Source organism: Rhinopithecus bieti, unplaced genomic scaffold (assembly GCF_001698545.2).
Source record: "Rhinopithecus bieti isolate Rb0 unplaced genomic scaffold, ASM169854v2 scaffold_13704, whole genome shotgun sequence".
NCBI classification, from domain to species: Eukaryota; Metazoa; Chordata; class Mammalia; order Primates; family Cercopithecidae; genus Rhinopithecus; species Rhinopithecus bieti.
In genome coordinates, this window is record NW_016808231.1 from 5,587,852 (window position 1) to 5,611,946 (window position 24,095).

A 24,095-nucleotide genomic window follows, 5' to 3' on the forward strand; every position below is an offset into this window, starting at 1 on the left:
AAAAAAAAAAAAAAAAAAAAAAAAAAAAAAAAAAAAAAAAAAAAAGAAAGTGAGACAACCCACAGAATGAGAGAAAAGATTTGCAAATTACACTTAAGGGTCTAGTATCTACAACATATAAAGGAGTCTTATAAAAAATGAAGACAAATAACCTGATTTAAAAATGAGCAAAGGATCTGAACAGACATTTTTCCAAACAAGATATGTAATTGGATAGTAAGCACATGAAAAGATGTTCGACACCATTAGTCACCAGGGAAATGTAAATCAAAACTTCAAATCAAAATTTCTCAACCTAATAGGATGTATAGAAGACAATAACAAGTGCTAGCAAGAATATGGAGAAATCGGAATCCTCACACAGTATTGGTGGGGATGTAAAATGGTACAGCTGCTTTGGAAAACAGTCTGGTAGTTCCTCATAAGTCAAAGATAGAATTACCATATGACCTAGCATATGGTAATTCCACTCCTAGGTATATACTCAAGAGAAATGAAAACATGTCTACACAAAAACACACACATTTATAGCAGCATTCTTCATAATAACCAAAAAGTGGAGACAACCCAAAAGTCTATGAACAGATGAACCAACATGAACAGAAAACCAACATGTAATATATCCATACAATGCCTATTATTCAGCCACAGAAAAGGAACAAAGCACTGATTCATGCTACAGCATGGATAAAACTTGAAAACATGCTCAGTGAAAGAAGCCACACACGAAAGACCACATATTGTGTGATTCAATTTATTTATTTATTTTTGAGACAGGGTCTTACTTTGTCACACAGGCTGGAGTGCAGTGACACGATCTCAGTTCACTGCAGCCTCGACCTCCCAGGTTCAAGTGATCCTCCTGCCTCAGCTCCTCCAAGAAGCTGGGATTACAGGTGTGCAGCACCATGCCCTGCTAATTTTTGTACTTTTTGTAGAGACAGGATTTCGCCATGTTGCCCAGGCTGGTCTCGAACTCCTGAGCCTAAGCGATCCGCCTGCCTCGGCCTCCCAAAGTGCTGGGATTACAGGCGTGAGCCACTGTGCCCGGCCTGTGTGATTCCATTTATATAAAATATTCAGAATAAGCAAGTCTAGAGACAAAAGTAGACTGGTTGCCAGGGGCTGAATGTTTATGTTCCCCCAAATTCATATGAAATTCTAACTCCCAAGGTGATAGTGTTAGGACGTGGGGCCTTTGGGAGGTGATTACGTCACGAGGGTGCTGCCCTCACTGGAATGGGATTAATGCCTTCATGAAAGAGCCCCACGGGAGCCTGTCTTCCCCTTCTGCCACATGAGGACTGAGAAGTAGGCAGTCTGTGACTTGGAAGAGGAGCCTCACTGGAACCCAACCATGCTGGCACCTTGAACTCAAGACTTCCCAGCCTCTAGAACTATGAGAAATAAACTCCTGTTGTTTATAAACTACCTAGTCTCTAGCATTCTGTATTAGCAGCCTGAACAGCCTAAAACACAAAGTACCTCATTGAATGTAGCAAATGTTAAGAAAATAAGGATTTGTGTCTTCTTGTAACTCTCCTCTCTAACGTGCTCATTGTATCTTGTATTCACATCACTGGGCTTGGCCAAAATGTCACTGTCATTCAGGCTTAGAGATCACAGGACTGTGTAGAACAAGGCCAGCAGTTACACAAATATCACACCAGAGAAAGGGAAATAGATTTGAGGATTTAAAGTACAAGCAACATCACGGAGGAGGACAAAGATATATGATATGGGGTGAGTTTTTTTTTCTACCAGGCCCTTTCTAAACAGAGGAGCATTTTAAGAAATGAAACTCAGCCATAGCTTGCATGGAAGTTCATCTGTGGCCATATTTGGATCTGTCTTTTCTATAAGAAGTTCTGAAAGGGACAGAAAAGTAGGTACAACCCTGTCATGCACTGGATTGTCAAATATTCATTAACAGAAAATGACAAAAACATACTTATTTGTAGTATCACCACCATTCTAATTAGTGAAATTTGTTTAGTGAATAATCATCTACTATTATATACAACATTTTAAAAAACACACACATGTGGTCTATGCCTTTGCAGAACCATGAGATACACTGATGGAGATAAAGAGCTGATGAGAGGGACAGAAAAGGCAGAGTGTTTACCTGTCCCAGCCAATTTGGGGGTTGGTTCTTGGAGGAGTGGGGATTTCTCCCAATGATGGGGGCTCAGCCGGTCATAAGCCTCTGCCTGGGAAGGCTCTGCTGGAGAGCTCTCCCTGAGATCTCTCCGAGGAGTCTGCAGTTGAAAGTCTGGCAGTTCCTGTTCTCCAAGCTGAGATCCAGTTTTCTCCAAGAGCACCTTTTGCCCCTGCATACAAACGGCCACCTAGGAACAAGCCCAATCCATTAATTCCATCCATCAGGACTGAGGGAAGCTTGATCTCTCACTGTTGTATAATGACCTGTTTACCTTGGGAATTGCTGATAACCATCTAGAGGTCAACTTTCATAGAAACCACTGAAACCCTCAAAGGAAGTAAAGGGAAGGATGTGAAGAATGACAGGAATGAGGATGCTACAAGTCAGCCGAGTGGCATCCCCTAAAGCTTGGGCCTTTCTCAAGGGCCAGAGTCAAAGTTATCAGGGTAGCTGCTGGCACAAATATCAGGGTCAGTCACGACACTGGACCATCAGATGCCCACTCTACACACCCCACCCCACCCCACCTACTTCTGCTGGAAATAGGCCCTATAGGAACAGGAAGCAGTATGGTGAGAGGCTGTTAAAAACTCTTCTTATCTAATACATTGTTCTACCAAAGGCTTTCCTGGTAAGGAGATTCCAGTAGTAGTAGGGATCTAAGAGGACTACCCTACCCTCATTCCCTAACAAGTTCTATTTTCCGAAGTACCTGCTGTTTGCTTCTTGCCTAGGTCCTGACTGGGGTCTGACTTCGGGGAGGAGAGTGGCCAGCAATGGCAACCCTGGCCAGTTACACTGTAACTTCCTGATCCAAAGACAACAAGCTAGTCTCAGGCACTGTGGGGCTCACTCCTATAATCCCAGCACTTTGGGAGGTCAAGACAGGTGGATTGCCTGAGCCCAAGAGCCTGGGCAATGTGCAGAAACCCTGTCTCTACAAAAGTACAAAAATTAGCCATGCATGGTGGCATGTACCTGCAGTCCCAACTACTTGAGAGGCTGAGGTGTGAGGAACACTTGAGCTGGACATGGAGGCTGCAGCAAGCAGAAATCGCACTACTGCACTCCAGCCTCAGCAACACAGTGAGACCCAGTCTCAAAAAAAAAAAATCAAAGACAATAAGCTAGGCCAGGTGTCATGGCTCACACCTGTAATCCCAGCACTTTGACAGGCCAAGGCGGGTGGATCACTGGAGGTCAGGAGTTCGAAACTAGCTTGGCCAACATGGTGAAAACCCTCTCTACTAAAAAATACAAAAATGAGCCAGGCATGGTGGCAGGTGCCTGTAATCCCAGCTACTCAGGAGGCTGAGACCTGAGAATCACTTGAACCCGGGGGGCAGAGGTTGCAGTGGGCTGAGATGGCACCACTGCACTCCAGCCAGGGCAACACAGCAAGACTCCATCTCAAAAAAAAGAAAAAAAAGACAATAAGCTAGAACTTCCAATGAAATGAAGTTCCTCAAAGTCCAACTGCTACCAAACAGGGTGACCCTGCCTGCTAAGAATTCTGCTTGTAGGAAAACTAAGATGGGTGTGGGAAGAGCTGACAGAAGGGATTCAAGAACCTTACAATTTGTACTTCTGGTGACATAAGGTGCATAAAGCAATGGCAAGAACCTTGGTCCTCGGTTGCCTCACGGGGTATCAGTAGTTGGATTTTCTAAAAACCTGTTAACAACTCAGGATAGGTTCCCAGACAGAGGCTAGAAGGAACTTCTGAAGCCATCCAGTCCACTTCTGAGACTCAGTCCTTAAATAGGGAGAGATCCAGATACCAAACATTACCTAGATGAAAAAGAAATCCCCTGGATGATGGGAGAGGACCCTCCTTACCCACTGCTTTGGTTTCTTGGATGCTCTGTGAAAATCTTCCACGAGGGTCACAATCTCCTTGCTGCTCATTGGACATCGATGCCTGACCCGAGCCTGGATATCTGGGGGCAGGATGGTCAGGAACTGCTCCATAACCAGAAGCTCCAAAATCTGCTCCTTGGTGTGCAGCTCGGGTTGCAGCCACTGACGGCAGAGCTGTCGGAGCTGGGAGAGTGCTTCTTGGGGTCCAGACACCTCTTGATAACAAAAGCGTCTGAAGCTCTGGCGGCAGAGCTCAGGATCGGGGCAGTTTTTTTGCAGAGTAGGCTCCCGTTTCTCTTCTAGTTTGGCTATTATGTGTCTCTCTTGCTTGGAGGAAGCTTCGTTGTTGGAGCTTAAAGTTATCTCCATTTTAGCTGCCATTTTGGGCGTCAGGAGACAACTCTCTCCTTGTAAACGGGTTAAGCCTTTGGGATCATGACCCTGGAGAAGTCTCTGAATACTAGAAAGACCCCAAAAACGAAGGCTCTCTGAGGATGTTAGGGAGAACGGGATGCAGAGACAAGGCCTCACTTGCTAGCCTTTACTAGCCAAATTCAAGACAACGCGGTTCCTGGGAGTGGGAAGAGTTTTATCTTCCTGTCAGTTTTTTGAAGTCTTGCAAAGGAGAAAAGTCATAACGTCGTAAAAGGATTCTGAGGAAAAAATACTTCTTTTACTTCAGTAGCAAGCACACAGGTCTCGGGTTTAATGAGCAATACGCTCCAACCGGCGGGTGGAGCGGAATCCCTAGGAAAAGTTCAAGCTGTCACAGGTAGCTTGCCCGAACTCTCCCGCATGACGGCAGCAACCGACCTGGCGCATGTCGCCGGGTGTTAAACGGTAGAGCTGAACAAGGCCACAGCGCCAGCCGGGGGTGTGAGGTAGCGAACAGCCTCCTGCACGCGAGCGAAGCGGCTGCTCGCTGCCCAGGCGCCGCAGGCCCGGTGGCTCCGGCCTCCAGGGCGGCCCCGCGGCCCAGCCAGCCCCAGGCCTGGCGAAGCTGCCGCAGCCCGGTGCGCAGCTGAACTCCACGGCTGGTGCGAGCTCGGACTGGTGACTGCGACACCGCTACCCCGAGCAGCCCGGGGCCCCGCACCCACCTGCAGCCGACTCACCTCTCTGGGAACCCGGGACCGCGGGACTTGGGACCCGGCACCTGCGAGCACGGGCTGGGGGCGGGGTCGATTCCACTCGCCGCGGAGACGCCCACTAGCTGCTGAGGAACTACCGAGAGGGCCCGCCTCCTGTCAAGGGCATCTTCTACCGTCTATTGGCTGCCGCCTCTGTCAATATAGTCGCAGTGCATCCCGGGAGCTGCAGTCCGGCAGCTCGACTTGCGGGCCTGCGCAGGGGCGTGCGTAGTGGGCAGAGCGAATCGCGCCCCTGACTTCCGGTCCGGAGGCTGAGGGAGTTTGTGGAGTCCCGAGTACTGGTATCCGGTGAGTCCTCCGCTTCCTTGAGGCCGGCGGGACTAGCGGCTGGGCCCTGCGACGGCCGAGGAGTCCCTCCCCGCTGAGAGCCTTCTCCGAGGCGTTTGGGTCCGGCTCCGATGGGCGTCTCCGTGGGACAGGCGGCCTCCCTCAGGCCGGGCTTCCCCAGACGCGCCTCGGTCACCGTGCCCCGCTCCCACCGCGCGGATCACCCCAAGCCTAAGCGCCGGCGGCCCGGGACCCCCTGGCTTTGACCCTGCTTATCTCGTCCCTGTCTCGCCCACTCTCTACTCATCCACAGTGCCTGACCCTGGCACCGAGTGCGTTCTGAGTACTCAATAAATAGTTACTAAGTGAAAAACCTATCCACTTGGCTCCCCATCCTCATGCTGCATTTTTTCCCCAGTGTTTGGGCCATCGCTAGAGTGAAGTAAAATTTTCAGAGAACAGCATTTTAAAATTTAACGATGAGTGGGATGTAAGGGGTCAAAAAGGGCCCAGAGGGGTGCAGGTTCCGCCTTCTGCATGAAGTTAGAAGAGCATTTATTAAATTATTCTTCAGCCAGGTAAGGTACAGGATGAACATAATGAAGGCAAGGGGTGCAGGTTCTAGTCCTGGCCTTGCTGCCTAGAGCTCTGCTGTGTGATGCTTTAGGCAAGATACTTCATCGCTCTCAGCTTCTTTTTGGCTAAAAAGCAGTGCTAACAATAATAATGCCCTTGATTTCTCTATCTCTAGAAGCACTGAAATGTAAAGAGAATTTAAGTGAAGGCAGTTCAAGTTCTTTGAGAAAAGGGAACCCAAATCCATTTTTAAAATATAAAAAATTTTCTTTAATTTTTAAAAAACATTTACCATCTTAACCATTTTTAAGTGTACAGCTCAGTAGTCCTGAGTGTATTCATATTGTTGTGCATGCTGGATCCATTTTAATACCACGTGGTGAGGGTGTATCAGCTCCTGTAGAAAATGTGAATTATGATCTGCTTTAATCTGTGCTTTAATTAGTTAAAAACCAACACAAACTAATGAAAAAAAGACTGCCTTCACTGGTTCAGTGGCTCATATACCTGTAATCCCAGCACTTTGGGAGGCCAAGGTGGGAGGATCATTTGAGCACAGGAGTATAAGACCAGCCTGGGCAACATAGTGAAACCCCATCTCTACAAAAAATACAAAAGTTAGCCTCTATTTAAAATTATTTTTAAGGTCGGGCATGGTGGCTTATGCTTGTAATCCTAACACTTTGGGAGGTTGAAGTGGAAGGATTGCTTGAGTTCAGGAGTTTGATAAAAAAATAAATAAATCATTTAAAAAAGTTATTGTTTAATTTTATATAAAACTTTTAAAAATTAACTCTTTAAAAAATAAAATATTGGCTGCATAAACCTGCCTTGAGATCAAAATGTTTTCAATCACCAACGCAGCCCACTCATCTCTACAAAAATACAAAAGTGAGCCTCTATTTAAAAATTATTTTTTAAGGTCGGCATGGTGGTATGCTTGTAAGTCCTAACATTTGGGAGGTTGAAGTGGGAGGTTGCTCTGAGTTAAGAGTTTGGAAAAAAAAATAAGTAAATAGATTTTTAAAAGTATTGTTTAATTTTAAATTTATTAAAACTTTTTTTAAAATTACACTCTCAAAAAAAAGTAAAATATTGCCTTGCATAAACTGGCCTTGGAGATCCAAACATGTTTTCAAGACTCGAGTATATTGTCCTCTTGTGAACAGGCTCCTGTGATGGAAGAGTGGAGTAGAGAGTGGGACATAGTTGCAAACAACTCTGGTCTTACATTTGCCCAATTTAGCAATTCCCAGAAAATTAAGAGCTTTCCCTACTTCTCACGTAAAATTTGAGAAAAGAATTTTAATAGGCCTAGCTGTGTGTCATATGCCCACTTCTGGGGAGGCAGGTATTGTAATTAATATCCCCACTAGAACCAATCTTTCTTTCTTTTCTTTCTCTTTTCTTTTCTTTCTTTCGACAGTCTCGCTCTTGTTGCCCAGGCTGGAGTGCAATGGCGAGATCTCGGCTCACTGCAACGTCTGCCTCCCGGGTTCAAGCACTTCTGCCTCAGCCTCCTGAGTAGCTGGGACTACAGGTGTGTGCCACCATGCCCAGCTAATTTTTTTGTATTTTTAGTAGAGATGGAGTTTCATCTTGTTAGCCAGAATGGTCTAGATCTCCTGACCTTGTGATTCACCCACCTCAGTCTCTCAAAGTGTTGGGATTACAGGCATGAGCCACCACGCCCGGTTGAGAGGGACTTTTTCACAAAGGAAGAAGATGCTGCTACTAGAAGTGGGAAAGGAATGCTGGAAAATAAAAACATACAGCAAACCCAAACAGTCACTTATCCACGTTGTGTGTGTGTGGAATAATAGTGATGAAGAAATTAATTAAGAAGCACATACACACTAGTGCTCCCGAGGAGAGGGTAGCAATTGGGAACATGAGTCCAGGCTTCTTGAGGATAGGGAAGGACAGGAAAAAAGACTTAGGTATGTGAGGGAAGAAGGGAAGGAACAGGTGAACTACATCGTCAGGAAGTTTGAGTAACTTGTTAGCAGACACAGAATCTTGGCTGGGAGAAAACTATTTTTTGGTACTGTAACTGCCCAGTGGTTTCATCTTGCCCACTGCCTAGATAAAGCCAATTTGTCAAGACAGGGGAATTGCAATAGAGAAAGAATTTAATAAGCATAGAACCAGCTAAATGGGAGACAAGTTTTATTACTCAAGTCAGCCTCCCCAGAAATTCAGAGGCTAGGGATTTGGCAGGCAGTTGGGTAGGGAACGGGGTATGCTGACTGGTTGGGGACGCACTCATAGGGCTGTGGAAAATGGCTCCTGTGTGCTGAGTGCGATTTTGGGTGGGAGCCACAGAGGAGTCCCTAGTCTGGGTGGAGCCATCTGGTTGTCAGAAAGCAGAGGCCTGAAAAGACATCTCAAAAGGCCAATCTTGGGTTCTACAATAGTGATGTTATTTAATTGGGGAAGTTGCAAATCTTGTGACCTCTGGATAATCATTTCATTATGCCTACATCTTAGCAGAATTCAGGCCCCTCTCATCCTCCTAACCTGGTGGTCTTTAATTAGTTTTACAAAGGAGTTTAGTTTTGGGAAGGGTTATTATCATTCAAACTATAAACTAAATTTCACCCAAAGCTAGCTTGGCTCACGCCCAGGAATGACCAAGGGCAGTTTGGAGGTTAAAAGCAAGATGGAGTTGGTTAGATCCTATCTCTTTTAGTGTCATAATCTTCTCACTGTGAACAGTTTTTGCAAAGACAGTTTCAATATTTCTAGTGTTTTGGATCATTGGTGTAGATTTGTGGAGGGAGTAAAGAAAAGGGATAGAAAGTAAATCACAAGAAGCAGAGTGAAGGAATGTGATAGGTTTATATTGTCTTTTTCCATCCTCTTCAGACATCCTTCAAAGTTGAGCCCTTATTTTCAGCTGTGAGTCTCTGTACATGTCTGACACTCTCCTGTCCCACGGATTACAGAAAGACATTCCTTGCAGGAGAACATGGCTTCCCAGTGATGTGGGAAGAGATGGACTCTGATCTCCAGGGTAGAAGTGGCAACCAGAGTCAGCCAGTTCGTTGAAGCAAATGATGGCTGCAGCAAAGAGTCCTGAGGCACATCGATCCTCAAACAAGGAACCCATACAGGGCCAGAAATCAGCCCTCCAGGGTAACAGCCCTGACTCAGAGGCCTCCCGTCAGCGCTTCAGGCAGTTTTGCTACCAGGAAGTAACTGGCCCCCATGAAGCTTTTAGCAAACTCTGGGAACTCTGTTGTCAGTGGCTGAAGCCAAAGACGCACTCGAAAGAGGAAATCCTGGAGCTGCTGGTTTTGGAGCAGTTTCTGACTATCTTGCCAGAGGAGATCCAGACCTGGGTGAGGGAGCAGCATCCAGAAAACGGGGAGGAAGCTGTGGCTCTGGTTGAGGATGTACAGAGAGCTGGACAACAGGTGAGAAAAGGAAGTCAGAACTTTGTGGTTTGGGTTATGAAGAAGTTGAGGAATCCAGTTACTGGAGAGGTGCTTGGTTGAGAAACACACAGTAGCCCTCTGCTGCCCACAGAAGGTCTTGGCTATCTTGGGTTGGTCCTATGCCCTTATAGTACGGGAAGAATTTCTCATCTGTGGATACAGCTGTTAGACATTCATATATTTAGTAATGTTTGAAGTCCTTAATTAAAGTGGTAAAAACACTCAGAAAAATTCTCCAAAACAAGGCCAGGGAAAGGACAACTATCTGTCACTCAGGGGATGGAGGAAAACTAGAGATGCTGGTGAACGAAAATCTAGTTTCTTGCTAGGAGCTTCTTTGAGGGCAGAGTGCCATGCGTCGTACACTCAACAAAATTATGTTAGAGCCAGGCCTTGCCCTGGTTCTTGCTGCCGGGATTAAGTGTTCAGTTTGGGACACTGATGGATTTATAAAATATCCTCTTACGGTCAGGACTAGGTGTGAGATCTGATCAGTATAACCAGCTTGTATCTTCTGGGAGCAAGGAGGTGGGAAAGGCACAGGAAGAGAAAAGTAACACGCCAGCTTTGGTTGTGGAAGAGTTGGTGCAACTGAAATCGGGTAAGTCTGGGAGAGGCCTAGAGTAATGGAGGGCACAGGTCAGAGGAACGTTGGTCAGCCTGAGTGGGTCTGTGATCAGAGCAGGAAGCAGCTCGCTGGGTGCCAGTCTGCATGGCTGGAATGGGAAGGACCTAGGCAGCAGATATGCTTGTGTTTCCCAGTGAGGAGGTAGGGATGTGCACGGCCTGTGGGAAGAGGAATGGGTGAAGGTGGATGTAGATGAAATTTGGTAGGATTGAGGAGTTAGTACTTTTGACTTAATTTAGAGACGGGAAGAGCAGCTTGGTGGTGATGCATCAGGGAAAAAGTTGAGGAAATCAGTCTGAAGTCTGTGGGACTGGGACTCTTACTCATAAGAAAGATTGAATGGAGAGGTGCAGTAGCACTTGTATGAAGGTAGAGCTTGGAGAATTGAACTATTATAAATAAGAGTGGGAATGCCAGTATGCCAATAGTCATCCTAGCCCAGGTCCCCTTCCATCACTCTGATGCTCTCTCCTCTTCTTATCCTTAACCATCTCAGAATCACACTTTATTTTATTTTATTTTTGATAGGGTCTTGGTCTGTCACTTAGGCTAGAGTGCAGTGGCATGAATGTGGCTCACTGCAGCCTCAACCTCCTGGGTTCAAGTGATCCTCTTGCATCAGTCCCCCAAGTAGCTGGGACTACAGGTGCACACCACCATGCCCAACTAATTTTTTTTTATTACAGATGAGGTTTTGCCATGTTGCTCAGGCTGGTCTTGACCTTCTGAGCTCAGGCTCCCAAAGTGTTGGGAATACACGTGTGAGCCACTGTGCCCGGCCCACACTCTTAATATAAAATAAAACAGTGCAGGAGTGTATAGGTTAAACAGCTATTTGAAACCTATTGTATTAGTCTGTTCTCACACTGCTATAAGGACATACCTGAGACTGGATAATTTATAAAGAGAAGAGGTTTAAGTGACTCACAGGTCTGCATGGCTGGGGAGGCCTCAGGAAACACAATCATGGCAGAAGGGGAAGCAAACACATCCTTCTTCACATGGCAGCAGGAAAGAGAAGAATGAGAACTGAGTGAAGGGTAAAGTCCTTTATGAAACCATCGGATCTCGTGAGAATTTACTATCACTAGAGTAGCATGGGGGAAACTGCCCTCATGATTCAATTACCTCCCACCAGGTCCCTCCAATGACACATGGGGATTATGGGATCTACAATTGAAGATGAGCTTTGGGTGGGGACACAGCAAAACCATATCACCTATCATGAAAGTGAAGGAGAGAGCAAGAAGTGGAGGTGGGTAGTAGTAATAGACGTTGACATAATTTCTTAGGACCCCACTTACCTCTCAGTACCTCTCCTCATTCCCTTTAAGGGTCTTTGTTATAAGCATGGGACTTAAGGAATGAAGATGGCTCTGAAAGACAGAAGTTGATTTTAAGTGACTGTGATATTGGGGATTTTACAGTGAACAGGACAGGCATGGCTCCTGGTCTGTTGGAGCCCGCAGTCCATGGGGGAAACAGACAATCATAAATCAGAAGTAAACCATAAAGATCGTTTCAGATGAGTGCATGGAAGGAAATGAGCAGAGTGATGTGATAACTGGAGTGTTGGGAGATAGGTGGTGAGGCAGGGCCTCTCTGAGGTGACACTGAAGGAGAAGGAACCAGTTGTCCCAAGAGTTGGGAGGAGAGTACTCCAGACAGAGGGGACAGCACATACCAAGAGCCTAAGGTGGTAAAGGACTGGGCAGGTTTGAGAGGAAGGGAGGGCTTGTGGCTGGAGTAGAGAAACTGGGGAAGAGTGCTGTGAGAGAAAGGGAGGAAGCAGGGCAGAATCATGCTGGGCCTTTTAGGCTGTGAAGAGGAGTTTGGATTTTATTCTGTGTGCAGTGGGAAGTCACTGAAGAGTGTTGTTACTATGGAGGGATAGGAGTCTAGATTTTAAAAAGATCACACTGAATTCCACGTAGAGAGAATGGATTGGAGGGTCCAACAGTAGAGAGGATACAGACAGCAGATAGTGTCCTGGACCCTGATGGAGCTGGGAGGTGGAGAGAGAGGACCAAAGGAGGTCTCTTTTGAAGACAGAACTGATATTGGATTTGGGTGGAAATGGCCTAGTGCGGAAGTCATGGGGGCATGCTCAAGTGAAAGCTGACATTCTCTCTTCTAACAAATATATACCAGTTTTTAACAGTTCTGGTGTGTCAGGCTCTATGCTAGGTGCTGTCTTATAAATAATGTTAACCACTTCAAAGACTTTTTTTTTTTTTTTTTTGAGACAGAGTCTTGCTGTGTTGTGGCGTGATCTTGGATCACTGCAACCTCCGCCTCCTGGGTTCAAGTGATTCTCCTGCCTCAGCCTCCCAAGTAGCTGGGGTTACAGGCTCACACCACTACACCAGCTAATGTTTGTGTTTTTAGTAGAGATGGGGTTTCACCGTGTTGCCAGGCTGGTCTTGAACTCCTGACCTCACATGATCCACCTGCCTTGGCCTCCCAAAGTGCTGGGATTACAGGCGTGAACCACTGCACCCTCAAAGACCTAATTCTATTAATTTTTATTCTATTACAACAGCAATACAGTGGCTCCTAGATGTTTCTCTTTTGCTTCCTTATGTTACACATTATTTTTTAATGCCACTCCTAGGAGTTGTAAAGTCCAGCTTAGGCAGGAATTTGTAGTGATGGATGATGGGGTCTGTTCTCAGGTCCCAGATTCTGAGAAGGACTTGAAAGTACTCATGGAGGAGATGGCCCCTTTGGGAACAACCAGAGAATCACTGAGATCCCAATGGAAACAGGAGGTTCAGCCAGAGGAGCCGACTTTAAAGGGATCACAGAGCTCACACCAAAGACCAGGGGAACAGTCAGAAGGTAAGCAGAAGCCTCTGTCCTCACCTGAGGCAGGTGAGGAACAATCATTTACTGGAAACAAAGGTCTGAACTGGGTCCACTTAAGGGTTCCAGACTAAATGCCTTTGAAATATATCCAAAAACCGGCCAGGCGCGGTGGCTCATGTCTGTAAACCCAGCACCTTGGAAGATCAGACAGGCGGATCACCTGAGGTCAGGAGTTCGAGACCAGTCTTGCTAACACTGTGAAACCCACTTTCTACTAAAAATACAAAAAATTAGCCGGGCATGGTAATCCCAGCTACTTGGAAGGCTGAAGCAGGAGAATCGCTTGAACCCAGGTGGTGGAAGTTGCAGTGAGCCAAGATCACGCCATTGTATTCCAGCCTGGGCTGCCTCAAAATAAAAAAAAAGAGAAATATATCCATATCCAAAAGCAAGATTACAAATTTCAGTTGAGAGTAATAGCACTTAAAGTAGGAACAGAGATTCTTTATGTGTTAGCATAATTCTTTTTTATTACAGTTCTGTTACTAAAGAATCAGGCGTCCTTAAAGGTGAACATGTTACCTTCACCTTCTGCACAGCAGTTCTTCATATACTTGAAGACATTAAATCCCCTTCCCCATCCAACTTAATCTTTTCCAGAATATATTTTTATTATTTTTGCCTTTCTTCCAGAGCTCTATTTTTTGTTTTTACTTAATTTTTTTAGAAAACTTTTTTTGTTTTTTAAGATGGAGTCTTGCTCCGTTGCCGAAGGTGGAGTGCAGTGGCACGATCTCGGCTCACTGCAAGCTCCGCCTCCCAGGTTCACCCCATTCTCCTGCCTCAGCCTCCCGAGTAGCTGGGACTACAGGCGCCCGCCACCATGCCCGGCTAATTTTTTGTATTTTTAGTAGAGACAGGGTTTCATTGTGTTAGCTAGGATAGTCTCGATCTCCTGACCTCGTGATCCACCTCCCTCAGCTTCCCAAAGTGCTGGGATTACAGGCATGAGCCACCATGCCCGGCCTTAGAAAACTTTAACTAAAAAAATTATCTTAGCTGGGTACGCTGGCTCATGCCTGTAACCTCAGCACTTTGGAAGGCTGGAGCAGGAGGCAGCTTGAGCCTAGGAGTTCAAGACCAGCCTGGGCAACATAACAAGATCTTGTCTCTACCAAAAAAAAATTGTTTTAATTGAGGGAATGTCACATAACATAAAATTAACCATTTCAAAGTGAACAATTCAGTTATGCTTAGTACATTCACAGTGTTATGCAGCCATCACCTCTATCTAGTGTCAAAACATTTTTATCATCCCGAAAAGGAAATCCTGTACCCATTAAACAATTGCTCCCCATTCTGTCTCCATGGATTTATGTGTTCTGGACATTTCATATAAGTCGAATCACATGTATTATGTGACCTTTTGTGTCTGCCTTGTCACTTTTCATGTTTTGAGCATGTCAGTACTTTGTTTCTTTTGATGGCTGAATAATATTCCATTGCGTGGATATACCAAGGGTCTATATTTTTATAAGTCTTTTTCCATGAAGTAATTTGGCTAGATACTTGCTGCCTTTTCTGTTTAATTGAAAGCTGCCATTACAGGTTGCTAGGTAAGTTTTTTTTAAGAGACAGGGTCTTGCACTGTCGCCCAGGCTGGAGTGCAGTGGTGCCATCATGGTTCACTCCTGCCTCAAACTGCTGGGTTCAAGCAGTCCTCCTGCCTCAGCCTCCCAGAGTGCTGGAAAACAGACATGTGCCACCACAACCAGCCTGAAAAACACTGTGTCTTGATGATGTTTAAGTTGGCAAACTGTGTTGATAAAGTAGAAAATTGTCTCAGAGATTTTATTTTATTTTATTTTTGAGATGGAGTTTCGCTCTTGTTGCCCAGGCTGGAGTGTAATGGCATGATCTCAGCTCACTGCAACTTCTGCCTCCGGGGTTCAAGTGATTCTCTTGCCTCAGCCTCCCGAGTAGCTGGGATTACCTACTCCTGCCACCATGCCCGGCTAATTTTTTGTATTTTTAGTAGAGAGAGGGTTTCGCTATGTTGGACAGGCTGGTCTCAAACTCCTGACCTCAGGTGATCTGCCCACCTCAGCCTCCCAAACTGCTGGGATTACTGGCGTGAGCCACCGTGCCTGGCTGATTTAAGTTTTTTTTAAGCAAAGTAATACTCTTGTTAACATCTTGATAAACTTTGCCACTTAGCATTTATTTCCTTTTAATCCTTGGGAACACCTGTGTTCTCTGTGTGTGTTTTCCAAGGCTTTGGGACAGCAGGGGCTGTGAGTAAAAAGCAGGACTCGCTGCCTTCCAGGCTAGGCTCCCTCTGCTTCCCAGGCCCATGGGCCACTCACAGATCTGGAGTGTTGTTACCTCCCCAGGGGTCACATACCTCTGAGTTGCCATTAAGAAGTAGTAAACATGATTCATTTTATTGGTACAATTTTTTTTTTTTTTTGGACACAGAGTCTCGCTCTGTTACCCAGGCTGGAGCGCAGTGGCGCGATCTCGACTCACTGCAAGCTCTGCCTCCCGGGTTCATGCCATTCTCCTGTCTCAGCCTCCTGAGTAGCTGGGACCACAGGCGCCCGCCACCACACCCGGCTAATTTTTTGTATTTTTAGTAGAGATGGGGTTTCACCATGTTAACCAGGATGGTCTCGATCTCCTGACCTCGTGATCTGCCTGCCTCGGCCTCCCAAAGTGCTGGGATTGTACAGTGTTTTAAAATTTTTTCCTATATTTTTAAGCAATGTCACAGTCATATTTGTACAATTCTTGAAGTTGGAGACTTGAGAAAAAATGTATTATCTTGGTCTGAAAAATATAAAAGGTTTCTGTTACTGTGGTATTTTAAAGAGTACTGTGGTTGGCCAGGCACGGTGGCTCACACCTGTAACTGTGATCCCAGCACTTTGGGAGGCTGAGGTGGGTGGAGTCAACGAGTCAGGAGATTGAGACCAACCTGGCTAAACCAATGGAAAACCCCGTCTTCTTACTTAAAAATACAAAAAAAATTAGCCGCGGCGCCTGTTGACAGTCGCCAGCTACTCGGAGGCTGAGGCAGGAATGCATGGAACCCAGGAGGCGGAGCTTGCAGTGAGCTCCAAGATTGAGCGCACTGCACTCAGCCTGGCGTGCAGAGCAAGACTCCGTGCAAAAAAGAAAAAAAAAAAAAAAAAAGAGTGACTGTGGTTATCTTTGGGTGGCAGGGCTATGGAGATATTTTGTTTTCCCACTATGATTCTCTTTTTTTCCCTGACATGTATATTTTCTTTAAAATGGAAAAAAAAATTAAAGCTTTTATGCCAAGAGGAATCTCATGAAAGGAACTTCTCAACTCACAGAGGCCGTAGGCTCTGGCAGTGGTTCTCAAACTTGAGTTTGCCTCAGACTCATCCAGGGTGGGAGAGTCCCAGGCCCCACCTTCAGAATTTCTGATTTAGATCTGAGGTGAGGCCCCAGAATTTGTATTTCTGATGGGTTGCCAGGGGCTGCTGATGCGGCTGGCCCAGGAGCCCACTTTGAGAGCTTCTGCTTTGTGCTGTTGTGTGGAAGCCGCCATCTAATAGCGGCTGTTTTTCCCCCCAGCCTGGCTTGCTCCTCAGGCTCCCAGGAACCTGCCCCAAAACACAGGTCTCCACGACCAGGAGACAGGTGCTGTGGTCTGGACAGCTGGGTCCCAGGTGAGCTGTGGTTGATGCCTTCTGTCTCCTAAATACCCACTCTCACCCCAAAACCCTCATTTCCAGAGACATGAGAAGGATTCTGTGTGATCCACAGGGCTTCTCGGGTTATTTTGATTCTGTCCACTCTGACATCATCACATGGCTCAGAACCTGTCCCACGGGGGGCTGACCTCCCCTGCCTTTGCCTTGCCCCTGAACTGACAACTGTGATCCTGTCTCTGCCCCTCACCCCAGGCTAGAGTGATGCTATTTTACTGGTAGCCAGCTCCAGTGTTGTTACAGGGACCAGCCACGTGTGACAACAGAGCTGTATCCCTCTGTCAGCAAGAATGGACATGCCCAGGCCCTGCAAGAAAGGCCCTCTACAGGGGTGCCACGCAGAGGAAGAACAGACACATCTCGCTGGGTAAGGATCCATCTTCCTTCCAGGTCCAGGTGGATATGTTCAGTTGTTCAGAGAAGCTGAAAGGACTTCAGAGGAAGGGAGACAGAGGGAGTGGGGAGACTGTTGGGTGGAGGGAAAGGAGGAAGTAAATGGGGAACCAGAGCAGGCAAGAGAGACACAGGCAGAAATTAAAAGAAAGGGGTAGCATGTGTGACAGGCAGTCAAGAACATGGGAGATGAAGGGTGAGGGAGTGGAGAAGCAAAAAGTGATAGCGAGACAGAGTCAGAACAAGCAGGCCGGAGCTGGAGCCAGACAGGTGGCCAACAGGAGCACAGTATGTGCTCATACTGAACGTGTGCTCATGCACACAGGTAGCAGTAGTCACGCCCGAGTTTCTCCAGTGGCAGAGGAGATTAACAAATAAAACCACCCAACTAGGACAGTCTACTATGCCCAGGCCTTCCAGGCCCTTTCCCAGCATCTCAGGACACTTGGGGAAGGTTCTGCCAAACAGACCGCTCTCTTGCCTTTCTCAAATCATTTCTGTCCCATCTGGGCCAAATGCCTCTTCCTCAGAGCAGCCTCCCTGACCATCCAGATTCAGAGAGACAGACACTCTGCAGCTCACTGGGCCTAGATGTCTCCTCTGCTGCTTCACATGCAGGGTTCTCCTGGCCAAACCCAGGGTGGGAGGGACTACACAAGGCCGTGAACGCAGGCCCTGTGACACTGCCCCTGCCTCACTCTACAATGTTGTCCTCCCCGGTGGTGTGTGGTTTTTCCCTGCTCTGCCCCTGCCATCCCTCCCCTCCTTTGCCAGGAACTCCCAGTTTCCTGGCTTCGGCATATGCCATTTCTTGCTGCTTCTTCAGGCTTCTCCAGCACCTTATCTTTGTCCAGTTGCAGGAAAGTATAGTGTCTTTTTGAGCTTTGTATTACTAAATATATATGGATAATACAGTAAAGTGATATATAAATATTTTTGTATTTGTGATTTTTAACGTATTAGGTGAAATTCACATGACATAAAATTAACCACTGTAAAGTGAACAATTCTTTGGCATCTAGCACATTCAGAGTGTTGTGTAATTACTGCTACATCCAGTTCCAGAACCTTTCCATCACTCCAAAGTACGACCCCACAACCATCCAGCAGTTTCTCCCCGTCCTGCCCCTGCAAGTCCCTGAGAGACACCAGTCTTCATTCTATCTCTATGGATTGCACTATTCTGAATATTTCATGTAATGGTACCTATAATTTTAATTTCTACAACATTAGGCTTATCGAATGAGGGCTTGTATTCCCCACACACTTTTGGTTTCTTGTCAACCATTCAGGATCCTTTAAAATTAGAGGTAAGAGTTGAGACAGAATGTGGAAGGACAAGTCATTCTTTCCACAAATATTAACTTAGTGCCTATAGTATCTCAGACCTAGTTCTAGGTCGTTAGGTATACAACAGTGAACAAACAGATAAAGATTCCTGCCCTGTGGGAAGAGACAGACCATAGCATAATCAGTAAGCGGTAGAAGATGTTAGAGGGCGATAAGCACGATGGGAGAGAAACAGCAGTGATGGGAGTGCCAGGGCAGAGGCTGGTTTGCAGTTTTCAGTTTGGATCCTCAGGGTCACTCTCACTGAGAAAATGACATTTGAAAAGACTTACCAAAGGAGGAGGGATGAGCCATGCAGCCATATCCCGCATGGAGGAAGAGTGTAAGACAGACGCAATGACGGCCTGGAGCGAGGTGGGCATGCCAGTTCACTGGCACAGAGTGCACCCATCAGTAATGAGAAAACGAGCTCAGAAAGCCAGCGCAAATGAGTGCTGCCAGCTGAGACTGAGAGGGAGCAATTAGAAACTTTTATAACAATTTAACATTGCTGCACTTTTCAGTTGTATTTTTATTGTATTTTACAAAAGAAATAAGCACAAGACTCCTGTCATTCATAGATAATTTGAGAAGTACTAATACAGGATCGTGAGGCCCTACATGAGGGACTTTTTTATTCTGAGTGAAATGGGGGAGTCTCGTGTGGTTCTGGGCAGAGGAGTAATAGTTTTAAAAGGACCACTTTGAGTATTTCACTTTATTTGGCACTTAACTCTATGTAAACATTTATTCATGTCTCTTTTTGCTAGAGAGACTTCTACAGGACTGTGACCTCCTTGAAGGCAGGGTTCATGTAATATTTATATTTCTTAGAAACTGGCATTGTAGGCACTGTTAGTTAAATTGAATAACAAAGGAGCGGACTCCCTCTGGCTGCTGGGTTGAAAGTTGACTGTAAAAGGTCCAGAGTGGAAGCAAGAAGACCAGATAGGCTATGGCAGTGATCCAGGCATGAGGTGACGGTGGCTCAGTGTGGAGCAGAGGGGGTGACAAGAAGAGGCTGGTGCCCTTCAGAGCATCACAACCAGATGTTGGAACGCACTTGCTGGGACAGCTCTAGTCAAATCATTCCTCATCAACTGGCCCAGATGAGCAGCAGGAGTGTGTGGTGAGGGTTCTTGAGTAGCCAGTCATCCTGAACTGCTCTTCTCAGATGTTTACTGCTTATTCTTACCTTGCTGTGTTAACTGCTGCCATTTTCTTGTATCTACAAGGATGACAGGAGATATAAACAGATAGAGATGGGCCAGATGAGGAGGTATTCCTGTATCAGGGAGGGAACAGACAGATATATCCTTACAACCAGCTCCTCTGTCCCCTGAATCTTTGCTTTACTCGAGCGTCACCTGTTTGCTGTGTCCTCTTATGTGGCCACCCTCAGGAAGTCCCACAAATGTCAAGGCGGGCAACCCTTATTGCCAGCCATCTCTCCAGGAGAAGTGAGTAGGATTGAGGATAATTAAAGACAAATTTAAAAGGCAGCTTGAGTAAATAACCCTACAAGTCCTTCTCGGTGGAGGGAATGTCTTTTGTATTATACTAAAAGTTTTCATGTTTTAGACAAAAGGCCACAGTGAGATTTCTTCCTAGAAATAACAATAGCCAGTTGTGGCACAGTTTGAGAAACCAGGATGTAACTTTTTTGTGTGTGTGAGATGGAGTCTTGCTCTGTCGTCAGGCTGGAGTGCAGTGGCACAATCACAGCTCACTGTAACCTCTGCCTCCTGGGTTCAGGTGATTATTCTTCCTCAGCCTCCTGAGTAGCTGGGACTACAGGCACATGGCACAACACCCAGCTAATTTTTTTTGTATTTTTAGTAGAGACGGGGTTTCATCATGCTGGCCAGGATGATCTCGATGTCTTGACCTTGTGATCCACCCGCCTTGGCCTCCCAAAGTGCAGGGATTACAGGTGTGAGCCACCGCACCCGGCCTAGGATGTAACTTTTTAAGCTGCTAAAACCTCACACTGCAGTATGTACAGTCCTCCATGATCTAATTGACAGATCTGATTGACCTATTCTTTGTCCCCCAGCAACAGGTGTGCCCTGGGGCTATGAAGAGACCAAGACGCTCCTGGCTATTCTTAGTAGTTCTCAATTTTATGGAAAACTCCAGACCTGTCAGCAGAACAGCCAGATCTACAGGGCCATGGCGGAACAACTCTGGGATCAGGGTTTTCAGCGGACCCCAGAACAGTGTCGCACCAAGTTCAAAAGCCTACAGTTGAGTTACCGCAAAGTGAGGAGAGGCCGTGTGCCTGAGCCTTGTATCTTTTATGAGGAAATGGATGCTCTTTCAAGCTCCTGGGCCTCTGCACCTCCTATGGCAAGTGATGCTGTTCCTGGCCAAGAAGGAAGTGATATTGAGGCGGGAGAGCTGAATCACCAGAACGGGGAGCCCACGGAGGTAAAAGATGGCACTGTGGATGGTACAGACGGGGATGAAAAGGACTTCAGGAATCCTGGCCAGGAAGTCAGGAAACTTGACCTGTCAGTGCTGTTCCCAAACAGACTTGGTAAGACTCCCTTAGCTCTGATAGTCAAAGGATGGCAAAGTCCACTTTAGAGGCCATTAGTCTAGCAGTTGAGTGGGAGCTGTCACTGATCCTGGCATCATCATCATCTTGATGTGTCACCCTATCCAAGCCAGGAGTTTTGGTTTTCATGGAGTTTAAAGATTATTCCCCTTGCATTTTAGAGCCCTGATTTTGCATTTGCCAACCTCTTTCACTAAGTTCATGTCATCTTTTCCCATGGAGTTTCACTACTTTGCATTGTCAAACTGCTGGTTAGGCCTCCAGACCTATTTTCTCCCTCTTCCTGTAACGTGGCCTTGCCTTTCACAGCCAGAGCCTGTGCTGGCTGGGTACTTAGCACCTGGCTTTCTTCCTGTTTGAGCTGGCCAAGACCAGGGTTGCCTTTTGTTGTTCTGCTGCCAGAAGTTAGAACATTCAAGAATTGAGGGTACACCTATAAACAGACTGGCAGATGACATAGAGCTTGACGTCTTGCCTCAGTCTGTCATTGTGTCAGAACATCCGAAAAAAGATAGGAGAAAAGTTGGAGTTTAGGGCATAATTTTTCTGTAATAATTTGGAGCTTAAAATATTACAATTAGAAAATAAAAGCTGTTAATTAGCAGGAGACTTAATCACATGAAGAATTTCAATTAGATATTTCTTCTACATAGTGTAGTTATAACTTTGCATTCCATTGTTTTCCTTCTCTATAGTCCATTGTATTTCTGTGGGTTTTCTTTCCAGGTTTTGAGATCAAGAATGAGATTAAAAAAGAAAATCTAAAATGGGATGATTCAGAGGAAGTAGAAATAAACAAAGCTTTACAGAGAAAGTCCAGAGGAGTTTTTTGGCACTCTGAGCTACAAAAAGGCTTGGAGAGTGAGCCAACATCAAGAAGGCAATGTAGAAATTCTCCAGAGGAGAGTGAGGAGAAAACCCCATCCCAGGAGAAGATGAGTCACCAGAGTTTTTGTGCCAGGGACAAAGCCTGTACACATATCCTCTGTGGGAAAAACTGCTCTCAGAGTGTGCACTCTCCCCACAAGCCAGCACTCGAACTGGAAAAAGTATCTCAGTGTCCACAATGTGGGAAAACCTTTAGCCGAAGTTCTTATCTTGTTCGGCATCAGAGAATCCACACAGGCGAGAAGCCTCACAAGTGCAGTGAGTGCGGGAAAGGCTTTAGTGAGCGCTCCAACCTCACTGCCCACCTACGAACTCACACAGGGGAGAGACCCTACCAGTGTGGGCAGTGTGGGAAAAGCTTCAACCAGAGCTCCAGCCTCATTGTCCACCAGAGGATCCATACTGGGGAGAAGCCTTACCAGTGCATTGTCTGTGGAAAGAGATTCAACAATAGTTCCCAGTTCAGTGCTCACCGGCGCATCCACACTGGGGAGAGCCCATACAAGTGTGCAGAGTGTGGGAAAAGCTTCAACAATAGCTCCCACTTCAGTGCTCACCGAAAAACCCACACTGGTGAAAAGCCTTACAGGTGTTCTCACTGTGAGAGAGGCTTCACTAAGAATTCTGCCCTCACCCATCATCAGACAGTACACACGAAAGTACTACTTTCATCACAGGAAGGAAGAGATGTGTTATGAGTGTGTAGGAAAACTATCAGATTAGTTCCTCAGGTCAGCATGTAGGTGTTCCTTAGAGCTTTCTTCTGTTGTGGAGAGATCTAGCCAGTCCGTGACTTGGCAACAGACCTACTGACTACTGGATCTTAAGACCCATGTCTAGGACCAGGAATCAGCATAAGGATGCTGACGTCTCCTGGGTGTGCCTGTGACTCCAGAGTCCTATTTTACTGTGGCTTAAAGTTTGATGGAGAGACAGCTGTAGGGTCCATAAATTCTGCCAGGAAACCAGGGTCTTCCTGTTCCTAGAACTGAGAATGGGCACCCAGTGATCTGAGAACACGTTCTGGGCTAACGTAGTCCTCACACAGGGCTGAGAAAGAAAGTGTCCCCTTTCCTGGGAAGCACATGTAGAAATTAAGAGCCTGAATCTCTTTTAAACCAATAATTGACCTCTAGGCACCTGCCATACTAGTACTAACTTCAGGGAAGAAGACACTACTCTTTGTAACCCAGCCACCACCAAAAAGGGAATAAAAAGAAGGAAGGTTAAACCACTGGATAATACTGAATCTGTTTCACTAAGTGACTTAACCTTAGAGCAAGCATAACATCCAGGTTAATTTTTTATAAGACTTATCCTTTTATTATCGCCTTCATCATAGTTCCTGATTGTCTCTTAAAGTGGTTTATAGACATCACTATTTCTGATAATAATTTATAAATGACTATAAACAAATTTATAAACATTACTAATTTCTGATGAAAATAAAGTTGTTTCTCCCTCCACTTCCTTGGCCTTTGGTTGTAATTTTCTCCATTAGAAACTATACTCATGCAGAAGCCTGCAGGGTCCTGAAAATGACATATATATAAGTGTAGAGTCTGCTTCAGGGAAGTAGGACATGCAGAGAAGGAATAGGGGTAGGAAATAGGGAAAAGAGGAAATGAATTGGGTTGGGAAGGATTTGTGCCATCATGAGAGTGAAGATCACAGAAGGAAGGGAAAAACAAGGTTCATCAGGAGATTCTGACTCCTGAAGAGTTTGGTAGATGAGAATGGTAGATGAAAGGAAGGATGGGAACGAGAAGCACTAGCTAGAACCAAAGTTAAAATTCATCTATGGTGAGTCACAGATACTTAAACTTTTATGAAATCGCCATGGATAAAAAGTGGTAGAAGATAGGTACATTTCTCTACGGTTGTTGGCTGGTGCACACAAGGTAGCAGGAAGTTGTCTAAGGTATGGTGAAAAACAAGCATCACGGTCCTTTGAGCTTTTTGAAAAGTTAAGCATTTGCCCCAAGAATACTTGCCAGCAGTGCTTGCAGCTGCAGTGTTTACCCTGAGATAACTTTGCCACAAAATATCTTGCTTTTATTATTTTATTTATTTATTTATTTTTTGAGACAGGGTCTCTCTCTTTGCCCAGACTGGAGTGCAGTGGTGCAATCTCAGGTCACTGTGCCCTCTGCATCCCAGGTTCAAGCAATTCTCATGCCTCAGCCTCCCAAGTAGCTATGACTACAGGCCTGCACCACCATGACCGACTAACGGGGTTTGCCATGTTGACCAGGCTGGTCTTGAACTGGCCTCAAGTGATCCTCCTGTCT

The 24,095-nt window shown here is 45.9% G+C and overlaps 2 protein-coding genes across 14 annotated transcripts in view; one reads left to right on the plus strand and one right to left on the minus strand.

The window, feature by feature from the left end:
- ZNF174 (zinc finger protein 174) overlaps positions 1 to 5,325 on the minus strand; it is a 12,120-nt gene extending 6,795 nt beyond the window's left edge. The window contains exons 1-3 of one of the 2 annotated variants that reach the window (XM_017886303.1): positions 5,140 to 5,242; positions 4,004 to 4,677; positions 2,129 to 2,351 (exon numbers count right to left, since the gene is read on the minus strand). In XM_017886303.1, the coding sequence (XP_017741792.1) occupies positions 2,129 to 2,351; positions 4,004 to 4,405 (625 nt within the window). In that variant the 5' untranslated portion in view covers positions 4,406 to 4,677; positions 5,140 to 5,242. Of the gene's footprint in view, positions 1 to 1,735; positions 1,869 to 2,128; positions 2,352 to 4,003 lie in introns of those variants that run through there. The other variant, XM_017886304.1, reaches the window with a different exon arrangement.
- ZSCAN32 (zinc finger and SCAN domain containing 32) overlaps positions 1 to 23,270 on the plus strand; it is a 60,597-nt gene extending 37,327 nt beyond the window's left edge. For 4 of the 12 annotated variants that reach the window (XM_017886291.1, XM_017886288.1, XM_017886289.1 and 1 more), the window contains 6 exons: positions 8,887 to 9,437; positions 12,762 to 12,927; positions 16,498 to 16,592; positions 16,878 to 17,001; positions 20,413 to 20,895; positions 21,643 to 23,270. In XM_017886291.1, coding sequence (XP_017741780.1) covers positions 9,075 to 9,437; positions 12,762 to 12,927; positions 16,498 to 16,592; positions 16,878 to 17,001; positions 20,413 to 20,895; positions 21,643 to 22,502 — 2,091 coding nt within the window. In that variant the 5' untranslated portion in view covers positions 8,887 to 9,074 and the 3' untranslated portion in view covers positions 22,503 to 23,270. Of the gene's footprint in view, positions 1 to 5,347; positions 5,464 to 7,517; positions 7,559 to 8,886; positions 9,438 to 12,760; positions 12,928 to 16,497; positions 16,593 to 16,829; positions 17,002 to 20,412; positions 20,896 to 21,642 lie in introns of those variants that run through there. The other 8 variants (XM_017886290.1, XM_017886294.1, XM_017886293.1 and 5 more) reach the window with 8 other exon arrangements.
- The last annotated feature ends 825 nt before the right edge of the window (positions 23,271 to 24,095 follow it).